General features: G+C 38.1%; 1 protein-coding gene across 2 annotated transcripts in view; it reads right to left on the bottom strand.

The window, feature by feature from the left end:
- Positions 1–23,693, bottom strand: part of FNDC3B (fibronectin type III domain containing 3B) — a 299,021-nt gene that overhangs the window by 217,753 nt on the left and 57,575 nt on the right. For both annotated transcript variants that reach the window (XM_016155721.2, XM_016155639.2), the window contains exon 2: positions 19,037–19,178. In XM_016155721.2, coding sequence (XP_016011207.2) covers positions 19,037–19,150 — 114 coding nt within the window. In that variant the 5' untranslated portion in view covers positions 19,151–19,178. The remainder of the gene's footprint in view (positions 1–19,036; positions 19,179–23,693) is intronic.

Below are 23,693 nucleotides of genomic sequence, written 5' to 3'. Positions count from 1 at the left end.
GTTACCTCAGAAACCAGGCAAATCTCCTGTGTCCCAATATCAATTTTTCTTACTAGGGGCCATAGTCATTATTTGAGCAAACCGTATACATCCTGGCACCGAGATATTTTAAATGAAAGCATTTTATTTTTCTGAGGCAGACTGACCACCTTGCTGTTTCACTGTCAATAAAGGAGAGATAAAAATAAAGTTTTGACATACTCCAGCCCAATGATCTATCCCTGACAACAGACATGAATGAGAAGGCGGCAGAAGGCCTTGCATCATGCAGCCTTGAGGAGCATGAGTCACACCCTGGCAGGCTCCCTGGCACTTAACCTTTTGTATCATACAAGTCAGTCTCAGTCTGTCTGTCTGTGTCTCTGTCCCTCCCTCTTTCTTTCCCCTATCTTTCTTCACTTCTCTCTCTCCCTGCCCCCCTCTCCTTCTCCCTCCTTCCTTCTTTCTCTAGCCACAAAGCAGACATAACTGTTACAAGTTATCTTAAATAGAGAATGTGAAACATAACCTCACTGTCCAAACCTCATCATTTTTTGTCCATTCACTAAGCATTTTCTGCTTTTCCAAAGTCAGCATTAAAACAATTCATGCTGCATTCTGCATCCTGTCAGAAAAGGGGTTTGAAAAAAGACAAAGGTTTTAACCACTGATAGATTTTCTCCCCAGAGATGTTAAAATAGAACCATGTTAACCAAATCATAAGAGCATACTTCAGGCTACTATTGCTTCATCAAATCCGTATCAAATCTGTTAGTGCTACATGAAATAACCAAAAGGCAGTTTACCAAGGCTTAATGAAAACTAAGTGACTATTCTTCTTAAATGCAAAGAAACAAAAAAATGAGAAGTAGAATTAATATAGCTAACTGACCAAAAGGCTACACACAGCACTCTGGAAAAGCTTTACCCAACAAGACAATTGAAAAGGTATAACAGATCTTTCCTTAAAGGTAAGTCTGAATCTAACTGTATCTTACTCAAAGAGGAAAAGGAAAGCTACTACTGCAATTTAAATTTGAGGTGGCTGATTAACCAGAAGAGCAACAGTTATTAAGACTACTCCTGAAGGCAAATTCTTAATGTATGACTCAAAAAATTACCAGCCACCTGACTTATCAATCACTGCCATGTATGTGTCCATCCCAGAAGCTTCTGTGGGAGAACAGTACTGACTGACCGAAGATGAAATGTCACGTTAGTAACATTCTTTAAACGTTAAATCCAATACCTGGAAAATCGAGATATACACTGTACTAGGAGAGGAAATTCCATTTCACTTTTGGACCTTTTCTCCACTTGCCACACTCTGTGAGGGCTGTCTTACTCTTGGCTATTTTGTGCATAATGAACACTTCTCATTTGGAGCCAACATTTATGATTACCCAACAGATATCCTTATGGGGGGAAAAAACGGATAAAACCTAAAAGCTGCAAGAAGAGCTCTCTGTTAGGAGGGATTCTATTCAGGAATATCTAACAATTTTTACAAAGTGACCTTTGACTACATGAGACCTTCTGTCTGTTCTCCCTCACCTCTCTCCCCAAGTTTCACCCTTCTCTCTCTACCTTGCTTCCCCTTTTTCTCCCCCTCTCCCCTTATGCCCCACCCAGATTCTCAAACTCTAGAGAAATCCTGGAGTGCTCCACCTGGGCCCTGGAGGACCCAAACCATCCAACAATATTCACCTTTGAGACCTTGTTCTCTGCATCCACAGACCGCAGTTAGCCTCAAGCGAACTGAAAAATGCACATCATTTGTTTTCTGAGTTTTCTCTCTTTTCTCCAAATTACAAAAATGGAGATAATGAGCTGCAAATGACCAATAATTATCTTTGTGGTAATAACATACACAAAGAAAATGTCCCAAGATTTAAAATGTGAGCAGGTCAAAAAGAAAGGTACTGGAAGATAAAGGGAAAATACTGATTGCCTCACCTGCTCACTTGTCCTACTTTGAAGCTTGAATCCAAAGCTGGAGGGAAAAGAACATACAAGACCAGGAAGCCTCCAACTGTACTTATGCTCTGGGTCAAGGCACACGGACATGCATGGTATATGACGGTCTCCCCTAGGCAATATTACTAATGGGATAAATGGTCTTGTTTTCTCGTTTTGTTTCTTCCTGGGCTTCAGGACGCATGCGGCTTAAAGCAAGGAGAAAGAATACTCCAATGCTCCAAAATGTCTAATACTCTGTTTTCCTCAAAAGATAGAAAGTTCAAAAGTTGTCCCCCTCAACGAACCATTTCATACCTCTCAAATTAAGTCAGCACGATGCAGACTACTTATCGACTCCTTTAACCAGCTGTTTTTTCCTACAATTATATAGCTCTTAATTATTGAACCCATGAGGTCTGCCAGGAAGGTATTACTAACTAGATTTTACAGATGAGGAAACTGAGGCTTAAAGAGGATAAGTAACTTGTCTAAGTCACAAAACTACAGAATGACTGAGCTAGCACTGGACTCTAGCCCTGTCTGACCAAAAAGTATGCTTTTCTACCATATGGCTACCCCCACTGACAGACATGGGTTTTGCAGAATTGATTCTATATGGAGACACTTCAATAAATAGCTATAAAGAGAAAACACACTTAACTGGGTCAAAAGTTGTCCTCAAAGACTGGGGACAAGTTCTCTCTAAAAAAAAACCTATCCTCACTCCCTGAGCCAGAGCCCCTCACTCCTACTATGGCAGTTAGGTGCTAGCTAAGGAATCCCTTAACTAACAACAAAAAGTTGTTTTTATATTGGGCAGAATTGATTTTCATAGTCTTTGTCAAGTCCTTGAATTCCCTTAGAACCCTAAGATGAAGCAGTGAGCTAACCACTCGAATATCACAATCTCTAGATGCCATTTCTCATGGCTCAACAGTAAACATAAGAAAAATAAAAAATGACTCCTAGAAAGATTGCATCTTAAGTTTCTATGCTTCCCAAAAGTCATCTATCATTAACGAAAGAAGATGGAAATGAATTAATAGGCAATCAAGGAAAAAGAAACCAGGTGAACCAAGGAGGACATTTTATGCACTAAAATTGTATGTGTGCTTGCTGAAAATATGTACAATCAAGAGAGTTTAATAACTACATTTCATGAAATAAGTGTCCTTAGAAGAATTACTACTCTATCTCAGTCTTAATTATCAAGTTTTAATTAAGTGCCCAGAATGGGTCAGACACTCCTCTAGGCATTGGGAATAAGCCTGAGATAAAACAAAGTTCTGGTCACCTCGAGCTGATAAATAGAACTTGCACAGGATAGGGGTTGGTAAGTGGAATCATTTAAACAAAAATAAAACATTTACAGATAATGGTAAGTGCTATAAAGAAAATACAATGGCAGCTTGCAAAAGTTGTACATTTCTACTCCCCCTAATTGTATACTGCCTTTAACAAAGAGATTCTATTACCCAAAAAAAGCTGCTATTTACTAAGAATAAAAATATAACATTAACATAAATGGAAAAAATGCAAAATGTAATATAGATGGCCAAAACTAGGTTAAAAGCCTCTTTTAAGAGAACCACAAATGCCAGAGTCTAAAATTTCAACTACAGGACTTTCAAGATAAAAACCAAGAATATAGAAGACCAAAATTCCATGTAAACTTAACTGCAGTTTTTCCCTAGTTAAGAGTAATAGCTACGAAATATCCTTGTGCATTATTGTACCACTGTTTGTATAAATCCTTCGGGGTTTTTTTTTTTTTTCATTTTATTAATTTTTTTTTTTCCCTACAGAGTGCAGTAACAAAAATATGACTCTTCTTCCTTTAATTGAAACTTTCTTCACTGAGAACAAAATTTAGCTCCTGTAATTACCACTTCAGGGTGAATCCTTATCAAAAATGTCCATCAAGTGAGATACAAGGCCTTTCTACCCCTCGATTCCATCTATGTGACCCATTTCCTCAAGTTAGGCTCTGGCCACACTGATGGGAAATCAGCCACTTTTCACCGAATCAGCCCTCCCCTGAACGTGCTTTGCACATCTACAATGTCTCCCTCCATTTAGATATGGCCACCTCATCTGGTTTTGACTGGCTAAGACAGAGCAACGAGATCCACAGTGATTTGCTAATTAATGTGACACACCTTTGGAAAGCTATGCACTGGACATAAACGACTCTACTGTCAGAATCTCAAAGCCAGTAAAAAAAAAAAAAAAAAAAAAAAAACATATTTAACTGTCTAATCCCAATACTCTACTATTTTTAAGGCTCATTTCAACGTCAGCCACCTCATTCATTTAACACTGTTCTACCCCAAGACATAATCAAGAAATAATGTGCCCATGAAGAATGTTCTCATCCTTATAACTGACAGAAACTCAGTTTGCTATATTTGCCACTAAATAGTTAACTATTCTAATTACCACACTTTCTTAATTACTTAAAAGTAACACTACTATTGCCTAATATTTTGAGCCCATTAACATAAAATCAAAAATGAATACAAATAATCTTCTAGGGTTCTGAAAGGATTTTTCAGGAGAGAGAGAGAGAGCCATTTCCCACTCCCCACCATTGCACAGTATATATTATCACTTATTCGGGTCTTGACTTTAGACTATTAAACTTATTTAAATCAATACTTAATGCAATTATTGAATCTTGATTATTCGACAAACATTTGCTAAGTAGTTACTATGTGCCAGACACTTTACTAAGTACTGGTAATTCTAAGGTGAGAAAGATGAAATTCCGACCCATTTGTGTGTTGGTGCAAGAGTAGAAAATAAATTTAACTGTAATGAAATATGATTATTTGTTATTAAGTACTATGGAAACTGAAGAAACCATGGAGAAATCAGGAAAAGTTATAGCTGAGAGTGACTGCAACTGGATAAGCAAAAGAACAATTGAATGAGCAAATGCACAGAGGCTGGAACAGTATAACGTGTTTAGCATTCAGATGTGCCGGAATTCTGACGTAGCTATAATGTCATATGCATGTTATGGAAGAGCAAAGGTGAGACTACAAAGGCAGGCCAGAGGCACCTCGGCAGAGACTTTGCTTGCTCCACTTAAAAGTCTGGACTTTATCCCATGAACAGTAGAATTTTCCAGTAGGAAAGCGAAAGATATGATTAACAACTGATAGCTCTGAGAAACTCAAACCGAGATAAGAGATACTGAACACACAGAAGACCAGTAAAGACGTAATAAGACATCCATCTGTGACATTAATGTGGGGATGATGTTGTTCAAAGTTAAGCATTTTCAAAAACAACTGATAGTTTAACTTTTAAATATGGCTATCCAGATCTCAGGGTTTGCTGCTGACAAGTTCTACCCTATTTCTCTGCCAACACTGAAGTTTCTAAGGTGTAGTGGCATGTATGGCTCACGGAGCTATAACTACTTACTTTTTTTTCCTACTTACTGTCACTCTTTCTAATTGTATTACCTGAGATTCTGCCATTTCCATTTCCACCCCTGCTGTCATTGATAGGCATCCATAATCTTTCCCTCTCTTGTGTCTCCTCCTCCTCCTAGACTTTTTGTCCCTTATGTCTTCTCTTTGTTTTTGTTTTTGTTTTTTTTTTTGGGGGGGGCAGCTTTTTGTTCTAAAAAAGCTAAGCCCAAGAGCATTCAGAAGCCAATCTAGTTTTCCTTTCCTCTGCTTCTAGTCAACATACCAAAGAGTCACAATGGATTATGTTGTCCACCTACTACATTTTTGGTTGGTTTGCTGACCGAAAGGAAAGGAAGATTAGTAGGATTATTGGGAAACAAATGTAATTATGAGTCAAAGGAGAATCATCATTTTCAAGGGTCTAAAGTTAATCGTATCCCCAAAAATCTACTTTTGATTCCTAAATAACTCCACTTCAAATGAGTTAATTCATTTTTTTATATCTTGAAGTTATAGTTTGCCTTTTAACTTATCACACAAACACAAAAGGTTTTTAAAAATAAGTCAAAGACTCAGAACTGTAGATGAGGAAAAAACCCCACGCCACCTACAACTCAATCTTTATATTATTAAAAAAATGAATCTTAAGTATCTTTAAGATTTAAAAAATAGTGAGTACTTATGTCTTTTTCCTGTCATACTATATGTTGAGGTAAAATTAGATGGAGTTCAGACCAGAGTTATCTTCTGAGAAGAAGATATTAAGTAGCTTAGTTACTCTCTGCTAATCTCATTTTAGTTTCATTTTTGTACTAATTGTTTAAAAATCAACCAAGATGGCCAAGATACACAGTGAGAAGGGCAAGCAAATCAAACAGGTCTCAGTTGAGTCCCAGCTCTGCCAGGCGGGGCACTGAACCTTTCTAACCTTTCCTTCACCTGAAAAGAGATAATACCTACCTCACATGTGTGCTCAAGAAACAGAGCAACGAGTGTGGCCTGGTACAAGGTCTTACACATAATATGTGTTTGATAAATAACTTATTAATACTTCTTTTTCTGTACATTTCTCAAGTATCTCAGTTCATAAAAATGTGGCCTCTAATAAGACAGCATGTATAAAGAAAAAATCTTACTGAGTCTACCATGTTTCATGTTCTCAATAAAATCTAAAACCAGCCAATTCTCACCTCTGAGCAGACTTTCTGTTTGGGAAACATTCTGGCTTTCCTTAAAGCCTCACCTCCCAGCTCATTCACATTCCAGGGTCCGAGCGGCTTCCATGGATCCCGGCAACAGCAGGGACTTTGGAATTCATTCACAAAAGCTCTGAAATCTAAGCCTTTTACATCTACAAAAAGGTTTAAATTACCTGGAAACACTTCTAATTAAGATTATCATAATGAACATCAGCAATAAAAAGTAATAAAATAACACCAAAGTGTGTGGAAATTTCCTATTAAGTGCTCGGAACTCCAGCAGAGGACCCTTTTCTGACCCATAAGCTGCCTTCTCAGAGCACACAGGAAGAATTAAACTCACAGTACAGGAAAACAGAATTATACAGTTGGATACTTAAGACCATGAAAAAGTTTAAAGAAAACGTTCAGATTTGGGACTTGAAGGAAAACAGACTGAAAACACTCTTGAAAAATGTAATGTTTTAAGATTTTCCTTTCCAGATTTCAGTACTAGAGTTTTGTAAGCAACTGCTGGAAAGTTGACGCATTTATACTCTCCGCCTTGGAAGAATGACATCCCTAAGTGCATACACGTACCGACCTGTACAAATGAACAGATTATTCCAATTCTTCCCTCACTCTGCACCAAGTCCAAGTTCAGGACTGACACCAGTCTCTGCAGACAACGAAGGAAAAATGTGACAAAGATTTTCCAGCCGGCCCCTCCCCTCCTCACACACCCTCAGCGCACACAAGCACACAGCCGATTCTGTGCACGTCTAACTTGGGGCCAGTTTATGCATCATGACATCAGTGCAGTATAATGAGCCAAGTTTAAACTCCATCTGGGACAAATAACGTCCAGGCGCACTGTGACTTCTTTTGTTTATATACACTGACTAAATATGTCTTGGTGGTAAATGAACTAACTCTTAAGATTTATTTCTCAAGGCCTCCAAAACAATATTCTGTACCCCTGAAGCAACTCCCTGCCTCCAGTTCTCTTTCCAAGGCTATGCGTAAGTGATTTTTAACAGAACACTTGATTTTGAAACATATAATTAACATCTTGAGGAGAGTCAAAGTCCAAGCAGCTCTCATCAATCTTTAAAAAAAAGGGGGGTGGGGGCGGGATAATGGGCTAGGAAATGGGTGTGGCATAGTGGCTCATGGTACACATACTGCATGATACAATTCTGTATTTCCCTGAGAACAGGAATACACAGGGGTGAGAGCTTCAAGAAATGCTCATACAGCAAAGTGGCCGTTTTCTTTCTCTTTGAAGGATAAACTTGGATTTTTTTTTTTTTTAATTCTGGCATTACTTAAGAGAAATAATTATAAATTCAGAATGAAAAACAAACGATTTAATAGGTTCAAGTCTTACAACAAGTTTTTAGATTTCTTAAGACACAAAAACTGTGCCTCTGGGGTGATGTAATTTTTGAATGGAAATGAAAGGCGGGGTTTGGGAGGAAAAGAAGGCAGACAAAAAGCCCTCCTAGCTCCCAGGGTGAGTCTCCCAGGGAGGAGGAAACCTGCTCCCCTTCTCTGGTCACCACCGTCTCTGAGCAGCTGCTGACCCCTGAGGAAACTGCTCCTCTGCCGCTAATCTCAGGGAGAGAACCATTCCCTAAGGAAAGAAAGGGAGCAGCTCCAGTGACCTAGGCCTCAGATGACTTCACTCCCAACTCCTCCTCCAAAGGCATCTGGTGCCTCCAGGCCTCAGACACTACCACTACTGCTCTGTCTGCAACTCACAAGCTCCAGTCAGAATCCCTTCCAGAGGTAACGTGAAGATCATATAAAATAAACAGGAGCACACTTCTTTGTGAACTTTACCATCCAATGAATGTGCAAAAGCTAGTCCCATGTCTCTCCTAACTGTTTACCAGAACAACAGATATGCTTAATTCAAGTAACTCCACCCTTCCTGGAAGGTAGGGCTTAAGTGGACTGAAAGCCCAGCGCTGTGATTTGCCTGCCAGCTGCCAAGTACTTAACCTTTCTCGCCTCACGTTCTGTTGATAAATATGAGCACCACCTTATAGGGTGTATGACTGCTGGATGAAATGATGTATAGTATAAGTGCTTAGCACCATTCCTAGCACCTCATATACCCTCAGATAGTTACTATTAGTTCCCTCCACCACAGAGGGAACAAAGAAATCTAAATATCAAATAAATGCCATTCTTTCCAATACTTATTGCCCACAAATAACCACTGAACTAAAAATTGAGACTTAAAGTCTTTTGGTGATCAGCAAGCTCCAAAATGACATTTAAGTTCGAGGTAAATGCCAAAAACTGAGTTAGACACTTGGAATTCTTTTATTCAATGTATTGGAGTGACATTGGTTAATAATATTCTGTAAGTTTCAAGGGTACGATTCTATAATATATCATCTGTATATTGCACTATGTGCTCACCATCCAAAATCTAGTCTCCCTCCAACACCATACATTTGACTCCTTTCACCCTCTTCGCCCTACCCCTATCCCCCTTGCCCTCTGGTAGTCATCATTCTGTTGTCTGTATCTATATGTTTGTTTTGTTTGCTCATTTGTTGCTTTCTTTTTTTGGAATTCTTTCAATGTCAAAAATCTACCCTTTACTGAACTTTTACATTGTTAAGGCACTGAAATCTCTGAAAGAGGCTACCTTATAGAATCGTGTGTCCTATACTTCCCCCTTGGTTTTAGAGTAATTGCTAGAAAATGAACTTCTGCCACCATCCAAAGGAACACACATCTGGTGGGATGTCTACCTTCAAGTCTCAATGGAGGCTCTTTAGAGTTCTAAGGCAGCTTAAAGTAAAACTGTGTGCAGAGGCAATCAGTAAAAAGTGGGACAGCTCTCCGTGCCTGGCCATCTCACTTTAAAAATGAGAAAACTGAGGCTCTCAGAAGTAAAATGGATATGAATACCCATCTATAAAATGATGATACTGTTTCTCTATCACCAAACTCCACCTTCAATTGATTCAAGTCTTTATGACAGAGATTATTCACAGACAGGACATACATAATTAGCCTACGGTCTGATTTCCCATTGCAACCATGAGAAGAAAAATATGGATTCCTTTGTAATTCATATTATGTTTGTATTTTATATTATGCTTTTATTTTCAGTCATAATTAAAGTCACCAAGTAAATTATAAAGCAACTACCATTTTATAAGGATGCTTTTTATATGGTCTTTTTGCCAAAGTGATGAGAATTAAGACGGGTCTTACAGAGACCCATTTGTCAACACAAAACAAAAATTTTAATGGTGAAATAAGAAGAGATGAATGAACTGCATAACTCTGGCCAACTTAGCTACCAAACAACATCACTAATCAAAGCACATGCTTCGCTGTTTATGGTTTCTCCCATGAACCAGAATGACTACTCAACATTCCACTAAAGACCAAAGTAACTTTTTACTGAAGTAACATGTTTCAAGTACTGAGTTTTTCCAACTACTTAGAAATTACAAGAACATTTTAATAATCCCTCCTAAAAATTAAGCCATGCAACATAATTGGATAACAGCACAAGTCCATTTCTCTCCAAATCTAAGGTATGACTCACAAAAATTGTCTGCCAATTTTCCCAATAAAATGGAACCCCAATGACAGCTTTACTGACATAAATACTCTCTGGTCAGCCGGCCCCCAAAACTAGATCTCCTCCTCTCTGCTGTCTCCACCTAATTGCCCAATTATTTGCAAAGCAGAAACCCTTGAAGTAATTTTCTAAATGGAGACTGTCCATTTTATCCAAATGCACAGCTACTACACTGCAAGGAGCTAGGAATGGGCAATAAAGAGTGGATCCAGGAGAGGCAGGGTCAAAATAATTATTTAATGACCATAGTAAACGCACCTGCTACCCATAAAACACATTTACTTCTCAGCAATGATCTGATCTGACATTCGCCTGTTTAAGAAAGAAGAAAAAAAGCCAGGGCTGAGAAGCTGTACCAATGTAGGCATGACACTGAAGTGGCACATGAATTCTATTTCTTCTGGAGACCCACCATAGTCCAGCTTCAACAGAGCTGACCAAATAGTTACTAAGAGGCATCTAATTCTGGTCAATCCCAACTTAAATAAAGAAACTAATGCAATTTCAAAGGACCAAACCCAAAATTGCGTAGATACAATACTGTAGTACTTCGACAGTTGGCTCCTTTGTAGGCTATTTATTTTTTACAACCGCATCTGGAACTTAAAAGATTAATGTTACAAATTTTATGTAGTTTGTTCACTATTGCCATGTTTGGAGTGTAACTTATATAATTTATATACAGTCACATTTTTACAGCAATCATTTGGACAAAAGAAGAGAAGAGTCTGCCTACATGAAAATGATTATGCGCAAACATATGTCTTAACACAAGCTGGATGGAGAATTGTCCCTTCTTCTCTTCCTCTGTGTGTATGTATACTCTTACTGCATTATGAGATACATCCCACGGTCGTCACATTGCATTCGACATGATGAATACACATTTTCAAAATAAAAATAATAGAAATTAGAGGTTGGAAATCTACCTCTAAATAAAATAAATTTTATTTTATTGAAAGTTAATATAGAAATGATTTAAGTAAAATGTCTCATCTAGGTAATACCAAGAGAAAATTACTTTTAAAAAATTCTATTTCAGTAAATACTTAGAAGACTCAATTCTTGGAAGCTATAAAAAAGAGTATAAATGCAAGTATTAGCATCTCTGTCCTTGGAACATGATAACTTGAACCTATGTTTAATGTTCCCTAACTAGTCTATAAACAGTTAAACCAAGGTGCCCGGTTTTTTCTCCTGCCCTTCCTATGCTTTGGTGAGTGCTCAGTGTGGCAATGTTTGGGGACTCAAATACTGTTCACTGAAAAGCAGAGGCCAAAAAAAACAATACATGGGTTCTAACTGTAAGACGTATAACTGACACCCTCTATAAAGCTGTGTGGACCAGAGCTCACACTAGTTCATTTTACAAGTCCTAAGCAAAGCAAGCAGAAAACTAAGAGGCTGAAAATCACTTCATCAGCATGATACGCAATGAATGTGCCAGAAAAAAAAAAAAATACTTTTGTTATAGGTAAAACATGATATGCATGAGCAAGAGATGCAATTTCAAAGGTTAAAAAGTTAACAATTTCCAGGTTCCAAACTCACATAACCATGGAGCCCAGCCAATTTGGGAAACTGAGTGAAAAGGACAGAGTGGGGACTGAGGATGACATTCCCCATCTAAAGCGGCAGTCGCCACCTTTTCCCAGCTAACTGTTACAAAGTGGGAAGATCGGCCCAGTGTTATCAGATCTTCTGAGTTCTCTAGATAAATAAAAAGATCTGGAATTTTACACAAATCTGATTTTTAAATACTGGCATCTAATTTTTGATGTTTTTGTTAACTATAAAAGCTAAAAAAAAATTAAAAGCCTGTTTGAATCCAACAAGTAAACAGTCCGCAAGCCCTGGTTTAGATGAATTAAATTTATTCTTTGTGTTTATCCTTCATTCATTCTGAAGGAGTTACTGAATGCTACCTCAAACACCAGGTACAGAGAGTACAAGAGACACAGCCCCTCTTCTCCCAGAATTTACACTGCAACCAGTTAAACAGCACACTAAGTTGAAAACAATCATAATGTTAAAACCACCAGAGTTTAAAATTGCCATTATTTTGCAGTGCAATCTTGCCACGCCAGTGTTTTTCCTTAATCCTCTCCTTTTTGAAGGCAGCTCAATTTCTACCATTTGAAGGATACTGACTACATCTTGTATCTTATTATTACTGCCTTTGGCTAATTAAATTCTGAAGTGTCTCTCAACCCAGACAGCTCAGAGCTGTCATAATTATAAGCCATATGCCGTAATTATTGTGGTTGCCACTTATAACAACACCCTCCGGTAATATGGCATCAACGTTTTCCTGCATGAGACTAAGACTTTGCACAGGCCCTGCCTTTTTGGAAGTCTTGGTGGCGAGCAGAAGCGGCAAAATTAAGGCAGAGAGGATTCTAAAATGAGACCACAGACCTAGATAAACTCGCACCCTCTCTTTACAGTTAAAAGGAGGGCCTGAGAAGCAGGCTGCCTGTGGTGCTGGAAAGTGACTCTGGTTGAGGAATGCATGATCTGCACCTCTGGATCTCTGCGGACTCAGTGATTCTGAGGAACAGATGTCAAGACCCCGACTGGATTCATCGGAGGACATTCACTAACAAGAATACTGACTAGCGAAGAAGGTTCCAGAAAAGAGATCAGAGAACGTGCAGATACAGTTTGTTTGGGGTGTCACTAACAACAATTATCCACTAAAATATACCATCCCTACAAAGTATTCTCATTTCATAAAACAGAACCTGATCATATTATATGCAAAGCTTGTATAATAGTCCTGGACTTCACTTCAAGTGAGATCCTTGTTTGGGCTCAGCCTCCCCAAGGACACTTTTCCTAGCCTGGTCTGTTCTCCTGCCCACCTATCCCACTCTTGCTCCATCCCTCCTTTGTGCTTCCAGTATAGTTATAGTCCCAATCCAAGCATCGTAGATGTATAAATGCAGCCTTTTGGGGGTGGGGGTAGTTAAACCATATTTTGCTACCCAACTAGGTTGCTCATTCCTTTAGGGCAAGAAGTATCTTATTTGTCTTTGTGTCACCAGCACCTAATACAATGCTGGCATAGAAGACATCTGATAAATGCTTATTAAAATGAACAAACACATTATTCAGTCAAAAATCCTACCCTCTCACTTCCCCTTTCTACCCTAAATCTCAAAGAAAAGAGATCAACACTATCTTGACACCAGAGGTCTTTATAAGTTTGGTAAAGAACATGAAAGACGGTTTGCAATAATAATTTTTAAACATTTGCACAAGTTAACATTTCTCATGCATCTTGATGTTGAAAAGTCTGACCTAAGACTGAGTTTCCCCATACTTGGTTTTCCAAACCCAAATATCTGACCACCCTAACTCTTTCTACTTCTGAACCAAGCCCTAGCTCCTAATTAAGATTCTATCATAAAAGGAACGGTTACAGGATGTTATTCAGCAATAATTGACGCAGTCTCTATTAACTTTCAGTCCCATTCTCATTTAAATATCTTTTTTTTTCCTGTACAAACTTCCAAAGAACTGTTTATTCATTTTTATACACCATACTGATTGTAAAACTCTTTCTGGGTCCCCCTGACACAGTGGCTATTAACATATTTAAAGAGTAAACCTGTGTGGTGAGAGGATCTGAACTACTGAATACAAGAAGGGAGCTGTCAGGGGAAAAGTTATTAAGAAGATATCAACCAGAACAGAAAAGGTCACTGGATTAGCAGGAGAAGCACAGCTGATGTAAAAGACATGCTGATGACGAGCACCATCTGAACGGGAAAGTTTTAATATGTTTAATGTGCTGTCTGGAAAAATGTACTCAAAAGAATGCTCTGGGAAAACTCTGGCTGTGTTTTCTGTCTAGGGGAAACAAAGGCTTTCAAGAAGAAGAAACAAAAGAGAAGGGGGAAAAAAAACTCTCAATAAAATGACATGCTAAATGCTCAACAGGAATAGGCATAGTCAAGAGAACTGGACATGACTGAGGCAACTAACTTTAACCTCCTGTCTTCCAGGCCAAGCTTGTTAACATGCTAGTCTGAGAGAGGCAAGAGAGGCAAGTTTTCTGTTTACATTTCAGAAGATCTACTTCCTAAAGATGAAGCATTAAGAATACTCATTAGCAATTAATATTCTGCAAGCTTAAAAAGAAAAATAAAAAGGTAAGAACTATGACAAGTAAAACATTTGCTAGGTGGCCTCTAAAAAGCGCTAAATGCTAGTCAGGACAAAGAGGCATCTAACTCTATCCCTACCCCAATGAACCCTAATAAATATATATGAGTCACTAAGAATATAAGAATACAAAGTGCCATGCCACCCTCATGAAGGTTATAAGTGTCACAGATTAAAGCAGCAAATCCAGTAAACTCTTATGATAATACTTCTGTTCTTAAGTAATGGTTTCCTTATTTAACTGGTGGCTGCTATAATTTTCTTCAGAGATTATCAAAATATTAAACCAATAGACAAAGTCGAAAATTGGGCTGATACTTACTCTTTCATGTTCAAAGCTAGTTGCTACATTTTTACATCTCTAAGATGTGCTAAAAGTCCATAACAAAGATAATTAAGTTAATATACCACTAGGTTCTGAAATTATCAATAAAGACATCAATATTCTGATTAATGTAGAGTATTCACTGTAATTTGTAGTGCTGACACAAAAACTCAGTTTGAAGCCTTATTTTTATTATTCAAGAATAATATGCAGTCAGGCATATTAAGAGGAACAAACTTTATTTAGCTGTTATCTAGTCAGAGAAGCAGAGGCATTTTATCTAGAAAACAATAATTCAAAATAAAGCTCTCTGATAGGCACAGATCCAAGAGAAATGAAGACACGCATCCACAAAAATATGTGCATATGTTCACAGCAGCATTATTCATAATAGCCAAAGACTACAAACAACCCACATGTCCATCAACTGATGAATGGATAAATAAAATGTGGTATATCCATATGAGGGAATTTTATCTAGTAATAAATAAGGTCTGAAGTACTAATACAGTCTACGACATGGATAAACCTTGAAAACATTATGCTAAGTGAAAAAAGCCAGAAACAATAGACCACATATTGTACAACATCATTTATATAAAATGTCCAGAATGGCCAAATTATCTACAGAATACAGCTGTGCTTCGGTTCTGCAGATCCACTCTTACCCCTAGTGGTTGCCTAAGAAAGTGGGGAGGCGGGGAATGCCTGCTGCAGGGTTTCTTATTAGGGTGATTAAAATGTTCTAAAATTAATAGTACTCATGGTTGCACAATTCTCTCAATACACTTAATTCCACTGAATTGTACACCATAAATAAGTGAATGACATGGCATGTAGAGTATATCTCAATAAAGCAGTTGAATAACTGCATCTGTTAGGTTGCTTCTGTCCACGTTGTGTTTGTTATTGTCACTCTTGTCCGTTATTTAGTAATATTTTTTTAATCTTCATTAATAATGAGCATGGATTTTCATTTTAAGAAAATAATCAATCCTTTCCTGCTACCTATAGAAAATGACAAACCAACATTTCAAACTTAGCATGACTTCGTATGAAAAAAAATTAACAGTGTCTTTTATTTAGAGAGCCAGAACAGAGCAGAGAATCTTGCCGAGAACTCATACTAATTAAATCCAGAAACCATCAGGACAGGAATCAGGATAGCGGCTGAAGAGATTTCTCATAACTTTTGCATATGTAAAAATGTTTAGAATGTCCTCTACACATCTGCAAAGTATTAAGAGTGCTATAAACACGTACAAGGTAAGTTTCACCATACACACTCCTAACAAAAATGCAGAGGCACAGCCCTGTAGCCAATGGGCGGCTCTTCACAACAGTATACTTTGAGAGGTGGCATAGATGCTGCCTCCCTTACAATTGTCCCCATGGGTCTGTGGGACAGTGCCTATGATGTTCATCATTGAATTCATTTAAACCTGTGTCTCCAAAAGATTAAAAGATGTTGCCTCAGAAGAACAGCACAGTAAACACCTCAGAAAACTATAGGTCATTTTGTCCTCTATGTCCTGCTCCTTTAACACAGAGCCCCTGAGCTCCATTCCACAGGCTCTTTAGAGCACGCAGCAAATACCTACAGGTGCCCTGGCCAAGAACTCAAAACTCATGCAGTCCTAGATTCTTGGATCCTTGTTGCGTCCTTACGTTTGGTCCTTACCCTTTTTGGTGACTCCTATCCCTCTAGTGTTTCTCTACCTCCTCTCTGGCATTTCTCCATCGTTTTGTTTTGCTTGCTCTTCGGGTCTGTTTTCCTCTTGTGCCTTAGCCCAGGTTCCACACACAGGCCCCGAGAACTCTACCACACTTAACTAGATGAAAAGTAAATGTTAAGACCCAAAGGAAAGAGCAGAGGCTTGAGGGAATTCAGGAGACACAGGATGGGGACTCCGAGGGCAGAAAGATGAAGAAAACTGTGAGGCACATAGGCCACTATCGAGGCTGAGCCACAGTGACAGCAGTGGTAACGTCAAGGAATGATAAATCTTAGGATGGTCCTGCTGACAGGGATATTTCAAACACTCTGCCCGCTTAACAACTGTGTCCCAATAGGTGAAATTTAGGGTTAATGCCAGTCAACACCTGTTTGGCCCATATAAGCTATTAATGTTAAAGCTTCTAATGCAAAGATATTTACTAATCAGAAATACTGAAACATTTCCTTCCAATGAAATTTTTTAGTATAAGCGTACCCCCAGTTTGAGAAAGCTCGATACTTGACTATAAAACAGATAAATAGATTTTCCCTTTCTTAGCTTTACAGAAAAATTCCCAGATGAAATAAAAAGATGATTTTATAAACTGAAATGAAGCACCTTCTACTTAGACTTGGGTAGACACATAGGGTAGGAAGATGCTACTTGGCCTTCTGAGGAAGTTTGGTCTTTTCAGTCTTGGATTATTTCTAGGTGCAAAGGAGTTTACTTCCGAAGAAAAACTATAAAATTCTGCAACTAAGGGCTCTAAGTTATAGATTATGGTGGCTCATAATCTATAAAAGGCTGTTTGTTCTGTGCAAACTGAATTATAAAAATGAGGAAGAAATTATTGAAACACTACAATGGTGCATAATAAAATGTCTCCTAGGTAGATATGCAAACAAGAATCAGATGACTACATTTGGGAGACCTAATACGATGATTTCCATGTTTAGTCACATTTGAATACCTTGTCCTTTTTTATCCTTTTAATTAGTGAAGGTTAGTTAATACCAAACACTGCATCTCGAAACCACCCATGGTACTTTCAGACCTTTCCCTGAGCACCATGAGCACAAATGTGAAAGAATGACAGACGGCAAGGACTTAACATGTAAGACTGACAGGCCATGACACCGCACTTGGATTTTATTCCAGGTGTAACAGGGCAGCTTTAAGCAGGGGAATGACGTGGAACAACATATGATTTTAGAAGATCACTCAAAAGGCTGCTGTGTGGTAAATGCTCTCTGGTGGGGCAAAAGTAAAAGCAGAGAGACCAGTGAAAGGGACTGGTGAGAGACAGTGGCCTGGAGTCCAGTAGTGGTAGTGCGAATGAAGTAGATGGACGTGGCGAAGTATGGTTTCAGTGAATATTTCTGAGATAAAGCCAAGAGGACTTACTGACAGACTAGAAGAGAAAGGCGAGAAGATAGAATTGAAGACTCTGAAGTTGAAGAGCAATGGGATCTTACAGCAGAGGCTCTATTTGGAGAAGCAATGTTGTAAAGGGGATTGGAGAGATGAGGTGGTTAACAACGGGGATATGGAGTCAACGGAGGGTTTTTTAGGGGCAGGGGGAGAAGAGGTGTGATTGTTTGTGTTTAAGATAAAAGATTCTACAGTATGTTGGTGGAAATGATCCAGCAGAGAGAGACTGAGAAGTTGGAAAGAAAAACATCTGCACCAGGGATGAGAAGGGATAAAACTAATTCAACTGATAAACACTTATTGAGCTATTAGATAGTCTTTGTTCTCAAGAGGTTTAGAGTCTAATGCAAGAGAAAGTAACAAATATATTCTTAGGTGGTGAAATGATCCAACAGAGGTATTAATGTACTATGATAAAGAATGTTATTACATGCTATGATAGATTAGGGTCAGGTACTGATGCCCCCAAAATGGCTGATCGACATATTTGAATTATTAATATATTTTGTGTAAATATTTTTTAAGCAATTGTTTACAATTCTTCTCTTCATAAGATATTTATGCTTCTAAAGAACTGCAAAGACAAAAAGGTATTTAGTCTAACACGGAGCAAAACCAGATTTTGTAGTCAATTAAAAATTTTTAATGTTATCAGAGATAAAAGTTTAATCTCTTAATAGTTTTTAAAAGTTTTACTTACCATTTAAATTGTTTCCCAAATGCTTCATGAATGAGTTCAGAAATAACTTGTCTATTCTGTAATGTTAATTAACAGCAGGCTCTACATTTGGAAGGACTGCTCCAGGACCCCAGGTGGGTTCACAAGGACCCATGCATCTTGTCAAGATCAGTCACCTCCTGTGTGTGAGATCAAAACCTGACCCACCCTCTGAGTGTCCTGCTCTGGCCAATCAGGCAAACCAGTCATGCACAATATATGACATAAGTAAATATTTTATTCCAAAGACTTATATATATTTGCAAAATGATTCATTTAAAAAATGTGGCTTTTTGATGCTTTAAAAACACTAACTAGATGAGGTAAGATTTGCTGTTCTCAAAAACCACAATTTCTGATATTTTTTAAAAACATTATTGTAATTTCACAACAAAACACTTACCTCTAGAACTACCAATGTTCAAAATCACAGATCTTTGAATCTCAAAATAAAACAATGACTGGGTTAACGTTTTCCCCTCAGGCAATATGACTTAAATTTCCCTCTCCCTTCACCAACCTGCTGAGCTGCATCTCCATTCACCAAGTGAGGCATCATGGCTACCTCTCCGTTCAGCAATGGTGGCAATTCCAGAGGGATTTGGTGGTCGGTCATCATCATTGTGACGTACATTCATGGAGAACTTCCCTCAACTGGCTCCCTGCAAAAGAACCATCATTTCTTAAAAAGAACTCAGGACTACAAAAAGTCACTTGTAACAACAATGTAAGAGCTCTATCTTGAAGTCAGCTGAAATTCAGATTATTCTTTAATGGTGTTGTATTACTGTGTCAGGTCCGAGGAAGGTTAAAACACAAGGAAGAGCCTGAACTAGAAGACCACAGACTTGAGTGTCCAACCAGCCTTGCAAATACATCCTCCCAAGTCTTCACTTTGTTATTTGGTTATAAATTTTAAAAATGTATTAAAATATTAAGTACCCTACCCAGGGATCTTCCTGAGGTTGATGAGATAATATTTTGAGAAGGTAAAGTACAAAAACTGGTGGTACCACCCTTAAAGAAAATGACCTATAAAAAATTCTTCCCTTTTATTAGGATCAGAATACTGTATATAAGCACTTAATCCAAACAAGTAAACAAAGGTTAACTACCTATACTGCAACTGTCACAATTTCTGACTTTGCCATTAATTTGGTAATTAATCGTATTCTAATTATCTCTCTCCCATCATTTCCTTGAATTTAACTTGTTGTATATTTACATCTTTATAACCTGTGCACATCTTTGACACATATCTTGATGTGAGCTTTCCTGTATCGCAGAGTACTGATGGTACCTTGTGCAGAATAGGGCTGAAAGGCAGATTCCCTTGTTTCCACAGAATAAAGGATTTTCATACAAGTATTCAAAACAACACAAAGCCCATTTTTGTTCCTTAATAGTTCTTGCCACCAACATCTAGCTTTTGAATAGCAGGAAAAAAGCAATAAATTCCTATTTAAAATTATACTTAAAGAAGTAGTCACATATCCTAAACTTATGCTTAAAATTTGTGGCACAAAAAGTTTTTATTGCCTGGACAAAAGCAATAAATAATTACACACACGCACACTATTTTAAGTCAATTCAAAAACCAATTGTCATATAATTCAGTTAGATTTTTATCGTTCACAATAAAGTCCAAAAATTTCAAATTCAAAGGTATTAATTAGATCAATGAACCCTTTAACACTCAAGGTCCAAATCAGGCAAAACAGTGGAACAAATCCTGTCTCAAATTTGTCTCATACAGGTGTGACAGAAATAAAATATTTCTTCTCATTCTTAACCACCTCCATTCTGAACATTAAATATACACCTCCACCCCATGCCACTGAAGAGAAATGCCTTCCTTGAAAGTAACGAACAACACATAAAAGCCATCCAAGAGATTGTAAACATTTTATTTTAAATAGGTAAAATTTTACACTATTCCTTGTAACTCCATTTAGAGAAACTAATTATTTTAAGCACTGAACAACTAAATCTTGTCCCAACTAAGGAAGCACATTCTACAATAACAGTCTCCTAACACAGTGTTAATAGTACCATCGTGCTGTTTTATGAGGCCGTTACTCAGTTCCTAAGCAAATAAATTCATAAAACCCAAAGCCCAGTAGTTTATCCTGATGTAGGAAACAGATTCTTCCACAATAAAATTAACAAAGACACTAATATGACATGACTTTGATTTTGATAAGGTCAAATGATGGAGTACGGGTGTCCGTTTCTATTTAATTTCTAATATACTTTATCCTACTAGTGCATGAGGATAGAATGGCTTTTTCCTCAGATTGATATTACACAGATCTATTTCTTAAGTGTAATGTTTTATTTAATGTTCTTTCAAAATTTCAGGCTGAAGAAACAGGACAGTAGTTTACATTAGGGGTCTGATGATAAAGCACGTAGGGAGTGAAGCGCTCCTTGCTCACTTCCACCTTTTCCTCACTCTCTCTCTCCCTCCCCACCTCCCCAGCCCCGCCCCAAGAGTTATGGTATAAATTACAGCTCTGTCTTCTCTCCCTTCCCTTCTGCCAATATAGTGAGCACCAATCCCTCATCCACATGGGATGGTCCTGGTCATCTCCCAAGCAATCATAAGGATGAAACCTACTCTCCCTTTTTTCACCAATAAAGCAGCGGGAATAAACTAACTTCAGGGCCTATATCTAGGTTCTTTCTGCCTCTAGGTCTTTCCATTAGTCCAGATGACAGTAAATAATGACACAAGACTGGGGAAAGGAGTGGGCAGGGATAGGATGGAGGTCCTTAGTCTGAACTTGCTTTGAGATGAAGCTATTTATGCTCCACACAGTCCGATCCAGCTAACTAAAGTTTCCAAAACTGCAGTATGAGATTCAGATTCAATTGACAATGCTATTTTGTCCTATTTCTCACTATTTCTTAGGGGGAGGGGGAACCACAGATACTGAGTAGGAAGAGATGATTGTCATCTGGTATAAATTTCAGGTATTCCTGGTCCCCTCCCTGTCCCTAATACCAAAGACTGTTTCAACAAAACATAATGTCTAACACTGACAATTCCAATTTAAAAAATCTTCTGGTTGGCATCCTATTAAACAATGGGACTTGCTATTAACAAGACAAAGCAATCTAGCCCCTCTAGGTAGCATTCAAGCTCAGATGTGAAGTCCAAATTAGGGAGTTAAACTACAGGTTCCCCAAGTGTAGGTTAAGGGCAGAGGCCCCTATGCCCACAAAAGTCTTAGAGAGGTAGGATGGGAGAGTATAGGAACCTGCACAGAGTTGCAAAAACCGCCAAAGAAACCAAGTCTCCTGGCACAAATAGCTAACTATTTGCTTCTTAAAACCATATAGGCAACTATACAGGCCATAAAGAAAAAAAAAAATTCCTGAATTCCTATTTTTATTTCTCTATAGACATTGGTTATCTACCTCATAGATATATAGAAGTCACAGCAGATTACTGGGAGGGTAGCAGGGGAGAACTGGTGAACTGTCATTTTTAAAAAGTCAACTATATGTACAATCACTCCTTAGACAGCATATAGTGGGAACTTATAAACATCATGCACTCCTAATGCCTCAACTCAACCACCAGACCTTTAATCATGGAGAAAATGGAAACATGAATAAAGTGAATAAAAGCCACTGTGAACTCTGCCGTGAGTCTCACTTCTCATAACCAAAGCTGTTGACCCTCCTTCTCCTTGGTCAACAGCTTGCTAAAATCCAAGGACTGTTTTCAAAGCCATAGAGTTTCATCAAAGGTAAACCAGACTTATGCTTACTAAATGCAAGTAAGAGATTCCTCTAGATGGGGTGGTTCACATAGCTGACAATGTTTAAATACCCATTTCTACACTCCACTCACATACATAGGATACTTTCATTTGCCTGTAATGTAAGGGACCTATAGAAAAAGCAATAAATTATCTCTAAGCAAGACGATTCCCAGCTATTAACAAGACACTGCCTGCCAACCTGTCCTTTAATGATCATGGAACAGAAACAATTTTGTGCCAGAGACTATAGAAAGGATAACAGAAAAGGCAGAAAAAAATATGAAAGAATGATAATCATGGATGCAAAGCATAAAACTTAGGATAATAGTAGTACCTTTTTGGTTATTCCCTAGTGATGAGGTGAGAAAAAGTAATTTGTTTTCCCAACACAAACGAAAAAATATTCAAATTGTAAACTGGGAACACCACATTGATAGTTAAAGAAGGTTGAGTCAAGCCAAGAGACTTGGGAAGGCTTGCCATGCATCAATGATTCAAAAGTGAGTCTCCTCTGTTTTGACTGGTAATCCAGACCAAACTACACATGTATTCATTTTAACAGATGTGCCTCAACCCTACTGCTTTAAAAAAAAAAAAAAAAAAAAAAAAAAAAAGCTTACAGAATGTGACATACCTGAGAGCTGGCAAACCTTTTTAAATGAAATTAAAAGATGAAGCAATCAAGGTGAAAAGCTTACTATCCAAATACTTAACTCTTAAGGACCAACATTATACTTCATTTGTAAAGACTGTGGATGGAAATTACACATTTTCTTACTTCATTAGAGAGCAAGCTAGCCACAAATTATTTTTCCTTAGGGATGTAGGGTCACTATTTACAAAACTATGCTCAGTCCTAAGGTAGGATACTAGGGAGTACTGATGCATGTTGACCTTACATATCCAGAGAAATTCACCCCAAATTGGAGTTCCTATATTCAATTTTATGTTTTTTCTCACCTCTTCATTAGGCATTACCATACACCACACCCCTCAAATCTGAGGGCCATATCCTAAATTGGCTGTCTTACATCTTCCTTGGGTGGGGAAACCAGATTGTTAGTTGTGTACGCAGAGAGAGAAATGATCTCTGTGGGGTACCAGAGGCTCCCCATGTGTCTTGCACCATCTTCCTTGACTACCTGCTGACTTACCAGCTCTGAGGAAAAATAAAGGTTGCGGGGAGGGAGGAGAGGTGCAGATGTGCGATCGCTGGATAACTGAGCTACAACTGTTTTTCATTTCGGTCAGAAAGCCTCTTGAGAAACTACCCTGACAAAACACTCATTCTCCTGGGCTGGGTTCCTTCTCCCCTAGACAGATGTGTATCTGAGCTGACCAAATCTATCACAGAACGCATGCATTTTATTCAAGGCTGCACCACATCCCTACTGTCCCCGTCAT

This window comes from Rousettus aegyptiacus, unplaced genomic scaffold (genome assembly GCF_014176215.1).
Source record: "Rousettus aegyptiacus isolate mRouAeg1 unplaced genomic scaffold, mRouAeg1.p scaffold_m13_p_4, whole genome shotgun sequence".
Classification (NCBI taxonomy): domain Eukaryota; kingdom Metazoa; phylum Chordata; class Mammalia; order Chiroptera; family Pteropodidae; genus Rousettus; species Rousettus aegyptiacus.
The sequence above is the reverse complement of the archived record's forward strand: the minus strand, read 5'-3'. Positions and strand labels throughout refer to the sequence as shown.